The sequence below is a fragment of the Camelus ferus genome, chromosome 10, assembly GCF_009834535.1.
Source record: "Camelus ferus isolate YT-003-E chromosome 10, BCGSAC_Cfer_1.0, whole genome shotgun sequence".
Lineage (NCBI taxonomy): Eukaryota > Metazoa > Chordata > Mammalia > Artiodactyla > Camelidae > Camelus > Camelus ferus.
Window position 1 is genome coordinate 72,317,520 of NC_045705.1, and position 13,943 is coordinate 72,331,462.

The window sequence follows — 13,943 nt, forward strand, 5'->3', positions numbered from 1 at the left end:
CACACGTCGGCAGGTAACCAGAAGGGAGGGTGTACACCCTGCCTGGTGAAAGGAGTTCTAGGTCACGGCACAGGCAGCCAGGCAGGCTCTGGGCAGGTGGGTGGGGCTGTGATGAGAGGCCCGACTCAGAGACTGGACCCCAAGGCTGCTCACCCCGGTCTCCGCACAGGCTGTCCTCTCACGACCGCGGTCAGCGGTCACTGCTCACAGGCTGTCCCCACCTGACTCGGGAGAAGTCTGCGTTAACGGAGTGAACCTGGCTGGGCCCACGGTCCAACAGGAGCTGAGGGGCAGGGCAGTCTGTCTAATTCTCCACTGCTGCTCCAGCAGGACCCAGGGACAGAGGCGGTCAGCCTGGGCCTAGTGGACTCATGTGCGCTTCCTCACCCAGGAGCAGGCCGTCGGGCTCTCTGCAATGTTCCTCAGCTTCCTGCTCCCCGCGGGCTGGGTGCTGTTCCATATGGAGAACTACAAGAGGAGCTCCGTGGCGTGAAGGCACTACCACCGCTGCTCCAGGCTCAGATCAGATTGTATTAAACCCCTCCTTCCACCTAACATTCTCTTGGTAATTCTTTGTGTATGTGCACCCTCTGCCCCAATGCCCAGCACTGGGCGGTCTGAGGGCTGGCTCCAGTCAGCACTGGGCACTCGGGCACAGAGGCTGTTGGCTGGGTGGCGGACTCTGTCAGAGGGAACAGACATTGCGTCTCTCTGAGTGACGACTAGGACAGGACTCATGTCCTTGGCGGCCGTGCCCACTGCCCTCTGTGCTGGCTCTTCCCTTGTCCCCAGTGGGCACGGCTGCCCTTCCCTCAGGGTAGAGGAGCAGGGAACCCAGGCCAAATTTCCACCAAGCCCTCCCTAGGTGCCATCCCCCGCTGACCTGGAAGCTAAGCCTAAGAAAACAGAACCCCAAAAAGCACAGAGCAAGGCATTTATTACAGACACATACTCAAACCACACTGGAAAAGATGTTCACACAGGTGGATGTGGTGACCAGCCCTGGAGTGGGCACTCTCCACACTAGGGCTACTCCTTCTGCCTCCTAGGGGCACCCACACACTCCTGCCTGCCTCATCACCCGAGACCCAGTGACCCCTTCCCACTGCAGGCTACAGTGACATCCACAAAGGAGGCTTCTGGCTGTGGCTGGGCCCCCCATAAATGACGGTCCTGCTTTCAGAACAAGAAGAACAGTCTCTACTCCAGACTGAATCCCAACCCCCACCCCCAACCGAACGCAGATCTTCTCAACTGCCAGATTCATCGGCCATGAAACACGTCTCCACAGACAGGTCATGGCCAGGAGACTAGGTGAGGATGTCGTGGGCCTGGTGCTCCACCAGCATCTCCATGCTCTTCACGTCGGTGCACCAGAACTCCAGACGGTCCTTCATCCCCTTGATCTGAGTGCAAACCAGGACCACAGGCACATTAAGGCACTTGGGAATCAGCACCTGACAAGAGCAGCACTAAATTTCCAACTAATTCTTTAGGGCAGTATTAACAAAAAGGACATCACAGCTCGGGGAGCAGTGGGGTGCGTGAGATGGGATTATTCCAGTCAATTCTTATCCGAAGGACATTTAAAAAAAACTTTTATGAAAGAAAACAGGCAAGAATGGGGGGAAATCCACAGGATTAAATTTCCAGCAAATATAAACAAGATGGATTTGAGATCAAACCACAGAACCAGGAACATATTTGATCAGGGTACCAATTTTAAGATTAAAAGCCATCATCAGCACAAACAGCATTGTTGCCACAAGAAGCTCTAAATGCAGGGTTCAAATCCCAGGCTTGCATTAAGTTAGGTTCTTTGAAAAGCCCTTAGTCCCTATAGCAGTAATTCATTCTCTGAAATCTCTTGTCTAATAATGCTTTCTTCCTAAATGGCTTCCACCCAAATGAAACTAAGACAGCAAGATACAATCCAAAACACCCGCAACAGTGAACTCTGTATTTTAAGCACATCACCTGTTGTAAATCCAACACGCGGGGCTGCACCCAGGTCATGTGAACGCGCTTATCCACCTCGTCAATGCTGCCTTTCACCAGCCCCACTGAGAGCGCCTTCATCACCAGCAACTCCACCTGTGCAGACAGGGGCTCGTGCAAGACACCCTAATGCCAGCACGCACGCACCTGTGACCCCGCCGCTCTGACATATGGGGAACGAGGCACTCACAGAACTCACACAAGAGTCCTGACCCTGCGGGGGCAGCTTTACTGCTGCGACATCCCAAGTCTAAGAACGCACCTCGTTCACGGTGATTTTAGCGCTTTTGGCAATTTCTTCAAAAGTGAGTTGTCTATGATTGGCAGGTCGTGTGAAAGTCATCTGAAAAAAATTTTTGTTTATTCACTATTTTTCCAAAAAAACTGTCAGAGAACTGATTGATGAGGATACTTTTGTCAATACTTGCTCTGAAAATATAGATCTTGTCAGTATCTCACACACCAAAATTTTCTTAATATTAGTCATGTATCTTATCTAACTAAGAACCAGCTTCTGACTCCTAGATGAGAAGATGAAATAAGCTTCACGGCAGGCTTGTGCAGCAGTCGTGACTCATTTCCCGAGTGAGTACTTGAGGCTGCCGTGTGCCAGGGCGGCACTTGGAGCTGGGAGCACCAGGGTGAACCAGAAACACAAGGTCCCCTTTCTCCAGAAGCTGGAATTTTAGATGAGCATGTAGACAAAGAATGGAAAGTGCAATGAAATGGCAGCCCGTTCAGCACAGACGGTCAGGGAATCTCTCTCTGAGGAGGCCATCTAAGCTGAGACCCAAACACAAACTGAAAAAGGCAAGTGGTGGCAGAGGAAGAAGAGAGGTGGTGGAGAAGGGGCGGGTCAGAACTACCGCCACAGCTGCAGCTGCGCTCCGGAGGGCCATGCAAGTCTGCAGGACCTGACAGGCTCACCTGCAGGGCCTTGGATCACAAAGTACCTCCTGGTTGCCTGCTTACCTCCATAAGGCACAACAACTGAATTTTCCTCAGAAGCTGGGCTTCGTTGGCTGCTAAATCAGGCTGTAAAGTAAAAAGACATCAGTTACCTAACCTGGGCTTTGACATTCTTCCTAAAATAGTCAACTGAACGAAAAGAAACTGGGCAGCTCCGAACACTTTTACACTTTAGGTCACCAGGGCTCATTATTAGCTTCAAGCGACTTGCACTTCACTTTTCTCAGGAAATCATTAGAAGAGCGCTGAGCTGAAGGCCAAAGAACTTTCCAAGGCAAGGAACTGACAAGGTAAGATTTGTACTACTGTCACCAACACCAGGGGCAAGACCGCAGGTGCAGGTGTTTCAGGAAGACTCTTGGCACAAGGAAGGGCAGGGAGGGCACAGCTGACACCGAGCACATCCGGGTGCACTGCCCGCACCATCAGCCCGGTGTCTAAGGGCCTCTGAGGAACACACTCCTTCAGTTGCAAGACTTGTTCTCAACTGAAAGAACAAGTCATTAATTTTTCAGAAAGAGGAGCACTGTCGTGAGGACGGGAGCACGCCTCCTGCATAACCTGTCTAGTCTCCTTGCAGGGGATCAAAAGGCTATTTGCTGAGCACAGAACTAAACTGTGGAGAGTGGCGTCCCTGACTCAGCTGTTCAGCAGCCCCAACAGTGACGCTGCTGCCACAGGCTGTGGACGAGTCAGTTCTTCACAAGGGGCCCCCAAATGAGCTCTTGTGGTCTGCACAGATACTGCTGGCCAGCGCCTTGAAGTTCTTTTTTTTCTTTAAACCTCCATGATGAACCACCTTTCTTTCTGAGTGGCATTTTTCTCTTTGAAATATCCACACACAGACTCCTTAAGTTTGGCTGGATCTGCTTTCTGCCTCTTCACAATTATTATCTATTCTGTGCCATTACGTGTGACTCCTACAAGTTTTTCCTGAACTTTGAGAAAATGGAAAGTTCCAGAAAAGTACAAAAACAATAACACAATCATAATTTCTATCACCAATAACATTTTATTAATATTTGCTTCTAATAATTTCATTTAAAAAGAATAAACTTTATATGTATATATAACTGAATCACTGCTGTATACTTAGAACACTGTAAATCAACTGTACTCCAATAAAGAAATTTTTTAAAAAGAATAAACTTACTATTAAAGTTCAAGACCTTGTTAAGTTCTCTCCTCCATTATCCCCACTCAACACAGGCCCCTTCCCTCTCCTCGCCCAGCACCCTCTCCTGCTGACCATCCCCACAATGACCGCCCATCCATGCTGATCCCTCTCCTCCATACTGACCCTCCCCGAGACCACTCCTCCCCCATGCTGACCCCCTCAGCAGTGACCCTCCCACACTGACCCTCATCCTGAACTGACCACTCTCCCCTCTCCACCAGTGCACTGCCCCCTCCCAACCCCATGGTCTTCCCACCATCACTCACTCTCACCTCACGGCCCAACGTCAGTTCACCAATGTGCTGAGAGCCCCTCCTCCTCTGCTAAACATGCTCTTCCCACTCACTACCGAGGTCAAACACAGAGCATCCTTCCGGGAAGCCTTTGGGATACCCTCCACCCAGCACAGATGAAGCTCTGTCAGTCTGTAGCCCTGGGCACTGCTACAGCAGCTGAGCTACGACTGTAAGCAGTTAGCTCCTTAACCACCTGCTCTAGGAGAGCAGGAGCACCTATCTAGTCTCCCCTTGTGCCCAGGCCCAGGGTGTGGAAAGATGAGTGGACAGGCCACAGCTGCACGAGAGCCCGCTCTAGGGAGTGGCCAGCCAGCCCTGCCCAGGACTCACCTGCTGGCCCCAGGCGGTCTTTAAAATCTGGAACCTCTCCACATTGCCGCTGTTAAAGGCGTAAAGGGTGTCAATCAGCCACTGTCGGTCAGTGTTCCTCAGCGATTCCAGTACCGGGTGCATGAGCTGTGAGGATGGAGATGATGAGCTGACAAAAAAAATTCAGTCTCCCCTTTGTTAAGGAATCTGCGCCCCGGGCCCACTTACGAGTTCTCCAAAGTTAAAAACTCCCTCGCCGAGAAGTCCTGCCAGTCCCAGCGTGAAAGCTCTCTCCTGCTGCTCGGACACTACGGCAACAACACATCCCAGTTCCAAGAATCAGTCCTGTTTGGCTTCAGAAATCTCAAGTAAAAAGTAAAGAAACAGGGGTGGGGGTGGGGGAGGTGAGCAGGGTATAGCTCAGAGGTAGAGTGTGTGCTTAGCACACGGTCCTGGGTTCAAACTGCAGTACCTCCATTTTAAAAAAAAAGTAAAGAGAACATTCTCTGAAATGGTTATATTACAAAGCCCTAATGTTAGTCATCTCTTTTAAAGTACTGGATTGACTTAGATTATACCTGGAACCACATATACGAGTTTTGTGAGAAAGATGTTATTTATTTGTACCTAAACCTATGTGACTATACTTACACTTTCAGCCTACCTATGGCCTGGAGGAGTGTTTCTTACACCCCTTGTCTGCTGTGGGTAGAGTCACCACACTTAGCCTCTTTTGACTAGAATTAACCTACTTTCTGTTCCTTTGTTCTCTTGATCACATTAGTTACTGTTTGTAACATGTTTTTCTTAAGAGGTGGCAGTTAAAATTGCACTAACAATTTTAGGAGCTGCTCAACAGTATACTGTGAACAAACATCTAAAATAGGCTAAAATTTTTTTTCTTAACTCATATTCCTTGCACTTTTCCTGAAAGTCGCTAATCACTTTTCTTTCCACCCTCAAATCCTTGAAAGGTTTGTGCAGTGCATTCCCCGAGGTCTAGCACTTCAGTGTTCAGAACCAGGGGCCCAGGCACAGGGCGCAGGGCACTCATGTCACTGTACTTCTCACAAAGACCCAGAAAGAGAACAGCAAAGGGGTTCCGAGGAGTGAGCCTCATTTTCACCTGCACTAAACACTGAAGACAAAACAACACAGAAACTAAAGCTCACACCACTCTCCCCACCCTCCAGCCACACGGGCCTTCTTCTGAGGGGAATGAACACATGTGAGTGGTTTCTGAGACCTGCTGCCTCAGCACCTCACAGCTGCAGTGTCATGTGAGGAGCTCCTCGGTGACACAGACCTTAAAGGCATGCTACCTGGCAGATCCTTGATGTCCACGCAGCCCAGAAACCGGAGAGCATCTTTGTAGTAGGAGGCGTGGTTTCCAGTGGTTTGATAGTATTTACTGGAGAGGTCGTAGAAACGACTGTGAACAGACGTCACACCAGGAAGGCTGTTGAGCATTTCTTCCACATCTTCGATTGTTTCCTATACACAGGAAGCAAGACAGCCTTTCTTTTTAACTTAACGCATTTTTGAAGTAATATATGACAAAGTGAAAAGTATAAGCCGCACCAACTGATGAATTTGACAATATTAAAATGGAAAGCTTCAGTTCATCCAAAACAAACCACAGAGCAATACAACCAAAGCTCAAGAAACAACTCTTACAAATCAAAAGAATACAAGCAACACAGAGAAGTGGGCCCAAAGAAGATAAGAACAAGGCAATTTACAAAAGTAATCAAGAAATCACCAGTAACCAAGAAACGTAAATTAAACTTTCAAAGAAATACCGTGTCATCTCAACAGATCGGCAAGAACTAAGCAGTCAGAAGATACCAAGCGTTGAAGACATGGAGCTTGCAAGGTGCTGCGTGAGTCACCTGAGAGAAGCATTTGGGAATATCTGGCAAAGGTGGAGAGCACATGCCTTACACCTGTAGTCTCACCTCCAGGCACAGACCCTGGAGAGATTCTGCCCATGTACACCAGGAACCAGGCATAGAGATGCTGATACCAGCATGTTTGTAACAGAAGAAAATCACCTGAATCCCTTCAGTAAAAGGGAACCAGTTACACCTCTCAACACAGTGAGTTTCAGCCCCAACACCGTGAGTTTCAGCCCCAACACCCGCCGGTACGTGAGAACAATACCAAGCGTCGCTCAGAGCCTCCCCACGTGAAGGGAAGCAGCAGCAGTGCGTGCAGAGGGAATGGGGTCTGAGGGCCCAGAGGCATCGGTGTGCTACGCTGCTTCAGTCCTAAGCTGGCTGTGGATGTGGACGCCCATTACAGCATCATTTACGGTGTTTGAGAGCTTTCAGTACGCCCTAAATATTTCAGAACAATATGCAATAAGTATGCATGTGGGCTAGGACTGGGAAACAACAAGAAACAATAAAAAGTAATGTTTTTAAGGGCAAAAAGAACACGAACACTTACCCTCAATATTTTAATATTATAGTTACCAAAAACCCCAAAACCAAACCGAAACAAAATGAACACATGTCAGTCTGGTTAAACAGGGTGGACTGACCACATAAGTCGGTCTGCTACCCACATCCACACCTGTCCCCCAAGTCACACCAAAATGAAAATCAGAAAGGCATAAACACAGGCAGGAATGTCAACAATGATCAGGAAGCAGAGAGAGGGCGGGGGAGCAGCAGATGACCTGTCAGTGGTGAGCAGGCTGGCCCTGGTCATCGAGGACCCACATGCTGTGGACCAGCCGAGGCTGTGTGGGCTCCTGCTGGATGGACGTGCTGAGGTCATATGGGGGAGTACTCTCTGCTTAAGGGTAACAGGCATCTTGTCAGCAGCAGACTCTTAAATGGTTTTGAAATTTAAAAAAAAAAAAGCCACACACTCACACACAAACACACACACAGAATGACAGGGCCAAGCAGTTAAATGTTAACGATGGAAATCTGAGGTAAGGGTAGAGGAGAGTTCTTTGTGCTATTTTTGCAACTTTCCTGTAATTTAAAATTATTTAAAAAAAAAATTACATGGGAAGTAGAGTGATCTCACCTTTGTAACTTGTAGGTCCCCAATGTTTAATTTCAGAGCTCCAATTGCGGTTTTACACAGGATCACCGCCTCATCACTGCTTTTCACCTAAAGACACCAGAAGCAAGGGACCCTCAGAAGTGTGGGCAGCAGACTAATAAGGAAGGCATCTGCACACTGACTGAACTTGCATGACTAGAGACATGTTGCTCTCCAGAGGTGTGGACAGTGAGCAGGCACCAAATATAAGTCACACATTTTAAAAAAAAATCTGACTCAAACTTCACATTTACCTTCTCACGAGTCTTTTCCAAAAAAGTAAGAGCCACATTAGGATCTAGAAAAGAGAGAACAAACTCAGAAGAACCAACAACAGAGTATCTTTACAGATCTTCTACCAACCAGGACATTTTTACGTGGAATTATCTTAAGGGTTAGACCACAAAATATAAAACTTAGAATTTGATATTTTCTATCAAAATGCAAAAATTCATTTAACTTATACATTAAGATAATTTTAATTACCATTAGGATCTCCTTCTTTATGAAACAAAGTGAGACTCACCAGTCATCTGTCTAACTACATGAAGAATGATTTCTACCAGGGACAAAGGATTCACCCTGAAATAAAAACCACCAGTCTTTGAGCGTCAACAAGTATAAATGCATTCATTTTCAAAGTCAAAAACTGACGAAAGAGTTTTACCTGTGCTCAAACTCACTGATGAAATTTTCATAGAGCTGTGGAACCGAAACATGGAGAGTAATTATAGGTTGCCTTCCATTTGGCAAAAGCAAGGGTTGGAACACTCCCACGATGCCCGTCACGTCGTAGGCATTGTGTAATTGTTTGCTGAATGACAGGAGACTCATACTGCATCTTGCTAAGTTCACATAAATGATCACCAATAAATTATTGAGGAAAGCTAGGATTTCTTTTGCCCCCTCCTCCACCCGGCTTTGCGAATAGAACCCTCCCCCATAAGAATCTCCTGAAGACCAATTCCTCTATTTGACCTGCAAAGTACTCTGAGTAAAACAGCCTGTCAGTTTGAAAGGTTCACTCATCTAACAGAGGTTAGAAGGTTATAGATTAATTATGTCCCATTACCAAATACCTCAGCCATTCAGCAAACACTTGAGCACTTTTCAGGCTCTTTGCCAGGTACTCCAGACAAAGAACGTGGAAGACAAAAGCTGGGCTTTTGAGGAGCTTCTAGTAGAGAAGAGAGACTTGTAAACAAATAAATGGCAATACTGTGAGTTTAAAAGCAAGGAAGAAAAGCACATAGGTGGATCAGCCAAAGGGAGAGGCTTCAAAGGTGATGTCAGAAATGGTAACAGCTAAGTTTTAAGGAAGGAAGAGCATTTAGAGAAGTGGACAAATTTGATGTGGGAGAGGGGCAGTTGGGAGAACATTTCAGACAGGAATAAATGTGTACAAAAGCACTGCATTATGTTTTAGAAGTGCTTCTGAAGGACACAGAGAGTGGGAGGCACTGGGCTTGGTCTCTGTCCTAAATTCAAGGCTAAACCAGTGGACACACACGACCACACTTCTATTTTAGACACATGACCGGAGGCAGAGCGGATAGCAAGGGAAAAGGCAGAGGGAGAGACCAGCTGAGACGGGAAAATGAGGGAGCAATGGCAATGAGGATGGACGGAGACTCTGAGAGAGATCTGCGGGTAAGTTGAGCCAGACTTGCTCAGATGTGGGCAGGTCAGTGAAAGGGAACAGACAGTGACCTCTGAGCTTATGGCTGGGTAACTGGGTGGGCAAAGGAAGTGCCCACTGTGGGTAAAGCTGGGAGAGGGAACCTCTGGATGAGGTCAACTTCAGATAAGAGGAGTCTAAAATTTCTCTGGGAGATGAAGACAGAAATGTCTCAGTGAAAGAAAATGTGGTGAATATATGCACAGTGGAATATTACTCAGCCATAAAAAGGGAAAAGCGTACCATTTGTGACAACATGGACCTTGAGGGCATTATGCTAAGTAAAATAAGTCAGACAGAGAAAGACAAGTACTGTTTAATCTCACTTATATGTGAATCTAAAAAAACGAACTCATACTAACAGAAAACAGATTGGTGGTTGCCAGAAGTGGGGGTAATGGTGCACAAAATGGGTGAATGTGGTCAACGGGTAGATGTACAAAGTTTCAGTTATAAGATAAGTAAGCCTGGGGGTGTAATGTACAGCGTGGTGACTGCAGTTAACAATACTGTATGGTATATCTGAAAGTTGCTAAGAGATGAGATCCTAAAAGTTCACACCACAAGACAGAAAAATCTGTAACTATGTGAGGTGATGTAAGTTAACTAAACTTGCGGTAATCATTTTGCATATATAAGTATCAAATCTCTATGTCATATATATTAAACTCTACAATGTTAATTGTCAATTATTTGTCAGTAAAACTCAGGGAAAATAATGTCCCTATAGCAGCTAGTTAGATATTTAAATCAGGCACCCAGCAAAGAGCCATTTAAAGTAAGCGGCTTTTTAATTATAGAGGACTATTTAAAAGATATCTTCCTCATTAAGAGGAAACATTTCAACTTTTCTGATACCTATTATAATTTATGAAATTACCTAAAGAAAAAAAACCCTCTTAGGCACAAAGTCCACTAAGTGTAGTGGACTAATTGAAAATTATTTCTGGTGATTGCAAACTCATGAATACTACAGATGGAATAAAAAGCACATTAAAAAAATTAACCTCTATGAACTTAAAGTTAAATAAAATATATTAAAAACAAACAAAAATTTTATATTTTAAAGTAGGACGAGAAAAACTACACATAAACTTCTCTCTGTGTTTCTCTGGGCACCCTCCCTCTGTCTCTTCCCCGCTCCTTTCCCCTCCCTCCCTCACGTGCACCGTGCATCTGCATCACATGTCAGCAACGTGAGAAGCTCTGCTCCTCCTTAAAGATCAATTTTTTCCCTTTTTCCTGATGATGTACTTCTTAAAGGAACAGCATTTGTTCCCAAGCTGTGGGGTCGTGGACACTTGCTGCTCTCTTTGTATGTGCTTCCTGGACTGCGTATCTTTAATGAATTTTATGTAAAATATCAGTACGTCATTTTGATGTACTACCCTTTGTCTCAAGAATGTACACGACTATGCATCTGACTGGGGCTTAATCTCTTTCCTAACACGCGGAACAGTTTTCCAAGCTTTCTGAGAGTCTGCCTCTTGCATTATAATCTTCAATTTGGCTTGAATAAAATTCCCTTTCTTCCTTCCTGATAACTGAATTTTGGCAATATTATCAATCTGAAAGTGATGAGGGCTGGGTCCCAACAATTTTTAAAGGTTTATTTTGTTCAAGGAAATAGTAAACTTAAATCTGCTGCCCTGAATAAATGTCACACAACCACGAGGCTGAGGAAATATTTTGATATAAGTAGAAAGTGATTTAAAGATAAGAAAGCAAAGAATAGAGGTGAACACTTACAAATTATCCATCACTATGATATAGAACCTTAGGGAACAAATATTAAGACAGCTCTAATTTATCATTTTCCCACATAATTAAGAAGACAGCATGTCCAGCAAAATCTGCAGGCTTACAGATGCTTATAAGTTCCTCTGAGTAGTAAAATGCCAAACTGATGGATACAAACCATAAGAAAAACCTTTGAAGCCCAGATGATGGGATAATAAGGTGGTAGCTTCACTGTGAACACATATGAAGTAACGTATTCAGGGCAAATAACTCAAACTATCATCATAACTAGCTTTCAGTTCCAATGCAGGTATCAACCTCTGATTCATTCAGAATCCAAGAAAAAGGCATCAAAGAGAAAGATGTCAGGAAATACTTCAAAGAGTAGGCTACCAGTGAACAAACCTGTGGGAGTCTGTCAGGGGGTCTGGGAAAGGGTGGGGCAGGGAGTGTTTCTCTCTTGACAAAATTCTAAAGGCAGCGTGATATTACGTAGTAGTCCCCCTCCAAACCTTCGGCCCTCAAGTGAAGCACATCTTCCACGTTGCCCAGGACAAAGTGTTTGGGCAAGCAAGCAGTGGGAAGAGGGAAAAGGAGTGATGGCAATTATAACAGTTTTCCATGAGTACAGTGCTAAAAGAAGAAAAGGAAAGGAAAGGAAAACCTATAAACAATAAGATACGGGGCATGTTAAAAGATAGCATTTTAGGCTGAGATTTTAGAAAAAGCCAGAATGTGTTTTAATCCTCTTCTGACACTTACTAGCTGTGACCTATGGCAAGTCATTTAATCTCTTGGCGTCTGCCTCTGCATCAAAAAAACAGGACAGCAGTAGTATTCATCTCCCAATGTTGTTACGAGGAGTAAATGTGTAAAGCACTCAGAACAGTATCTGGCACAAAGTGACTGATGAATGGACTTATTATTATGTATATATTATTATAAAGTCCATGTATTATTTTAAAAAGTACTTGAGCACATTTACTCAGACTTAGCATGGCAAATCATTTACCTTAATGAGACCATCTCCTTGGGCAAAACATGGGTCTTGCACAAAATCAAGAACCTGAAGTGTCAGTTGATGCCACAACCTGAAAAACACAAGGCTCTTAAGACCTATGATCTAGAAGTCACAGACATCTTCACTCTTGATGATCTTACCAAATAACAAATACTAACCAGTCTCTACTGTGTAATAGAAGAATGCTAAAGCAGATGCTAACAAAACTGAGTTCTTTTCCTGGTTCTGTTACTCAATGGTTATGTCATCTTGAGATCATTTAACCTCAGTTAAGACTCAGTTCTCTCAGCAAAGAATGGAGAACATCTTTCTGGACTACCTCAAAAGGTTATCGTGAGGTTCGACTGGAAACAAGAACTTTGGAATCATATATATCTAAGCTGAAATCCTGGCTCTTCTACTTATTAATTGAGTATCTCAGGGAAGGAGCTTAATCTGAGCTTCTGTTCCATCCTGTGAACAGGATGAAGGATTAAATGAGCTAATACAGAAAACCTCTAGAACAACAGAACAGCACATTTGAAACCAAAAGCAAATTTTTAAGAATGCAAATAAAACGCTTTGTAAAATACAAAGAGCTACACAACACAAGCAATTATTTGCCAAACACTAATAATTTTCTCTCAAAAATTGCTAACAGCAGTAGGCTGCTGAACATCATCAAAAACACGTATTAAATATCTATGTGAAGGCACTATGCTAGGCTAGGGTTGTTAACAGGGAGGTATTACAAGAAGCGTATTTCCCTTCAGAATGTCGCTAACCCAATGCTAGCAATTCATTCTATTCACTTAAAAAGGGGCTGGTGCTTAGCAATTGATAATTTAATTGTTCTCAAATTTATCCTGTTTCCTAACAAACCCAAACTCTAAAATTTCTCTAGGGGCACAAAGCCCAATGTGAAATGCAATGAAAAGTGGGGACTATGGGAGAGGGGTGAAGTGGTTGCACTCCAGCGTGTAACAAGAGGAAGAATCAACAAGGAAAAATAAAAAACAACTGCACTGGTCTCTGGTTCATCTGTTCCAGACTGTTGAGAAAGATAACTGTACATACAGTCACACTATGACAAGGCTAAGTACAAGACACTGGTATCTGTTATACAAAATGTATGGCAGCCGGACCCCTTGTTTGACTGGAATCAAAAGCTACAATCACAGGCCAGCCCCGAACACTTTCCGTAAGACCAGAAGGTAGGGGAGTTCCGAAGCCCTTCGGCCTGGAAGGCACTGACTCCTAGACCCCAAAACCCTGTCTGTGGGCTGTCAACTCTCTCCGTCCTCGGTCCTGCCTTCCGGGTTCCCAGCGCACCGCCTCGGTCTAGCCTGTCCCCACTCTCCCCACACGGGTCTGGGCGGCCTCAGTCCATCAAAGTCCCGGCCTCCCCCGTCGCCCCGCCTCGCTCTCCTACCCCCGGGGTCCCGGGTCCCCACGGCTCGGCACTCACTTCTTCGTGTAGAGCTCCTCCAGACGGTGCCATACGGCGGCTTGGCCGGGCCCGGAACTCTGGCTCTGCTGTAAGAAGCCGGGTACGTCCTTCATGACGGAGGGAAGACGCGGACAGCGGTACTGCCGGGGTGTTAGGGCCGCGGGGATGGCCGCCGGAAGTGCTCACTCATTTCCGGCCGGCGCCACGTCGCGCGGGGCAGGCCGGGAGTGGTGCCGGGGTGGGGCCGCTGGTTGTCTTGGTAACCG

At 45.7% G+C, this 13,943-nt stretch overlaps 1 protein-coding gene across 2 annotated transcripts; it reads right to left on the reverse strand.

The window, feature by feature from the left end:
- Positions 1 to 919: 919 nt before the first annotated feature.
- On the reverse strand, positions 920 to 13,872 carry PSMD13 (proteasome 26S subunit, non-ATPase 13). 2 transcript variants are annotated; one of them, XM_032490420.1, is made up of 13 exons: positions 13,696 to 13,872; positions 12,240 to 12,318; positions 8,477 to 8,511; positions 8,336 to 8,391; positions 8,064 to 8,107; positions 7,792 to 7,878; positions 6,072 to 6,243; positions 4,978 to 5,057; positions 4,771 to 4,896; positions 2,971 to 3,033; positions 2,261 to 2,341; positions 1,978 to 2,094; positions 920 to 1,457 (listed from the first exon to the last, which is right to left on the reverse strand). In XM_032490420.1, the coding sequence occupies exons 1-13, from the start codon at positions 13,788 to 13,790 to the stop codon at positions 1,311 to 1,313; spliced, it is 1,182 nt and encodes a 393-aa protein (XP_032346311.1). In that variant the 5' UTR covers positions 13,791 to 13,872; the 3' UTR covers positions 920 to 1,310. The 2 variants fall into 2 exon arrangements, with proteins under 2 accessions (XP_032346311.1, XP_006174257.1); XM_006174195.2 differs by having other exon boundaries at positions 920 to 1,406; positions 13,696 to 13,870.
- Between the last annotated feature and the right edge of the window lie 71 nt (positions 13,873 to 13,943).

Bases quoted from the DNA above. Each gene is read 5' to 3' on its own strand.
- PSMD13 (XM_032490420.1), bottom strand. From the start codon at position 13,790: ATGAAGGACGTACCCGGCTTCTTACAGCAGAGCCAGAGTTCCGGGCCC. The intron at 6,244-7,791 runs GTGAGATCACTC...TCCTGTGTATAG, and splicing joins GGGACCTACAAGTTACAAAG to GAAACAATCGAAGATGTGGA. The intron at 3,034-4,770 runs GTGAGTCCTGGG...TTTACTTTACAG, and splicing joins AGACCGCCTGGGGCCAGCAG to CCTGATTTAGCAGCCAACGA.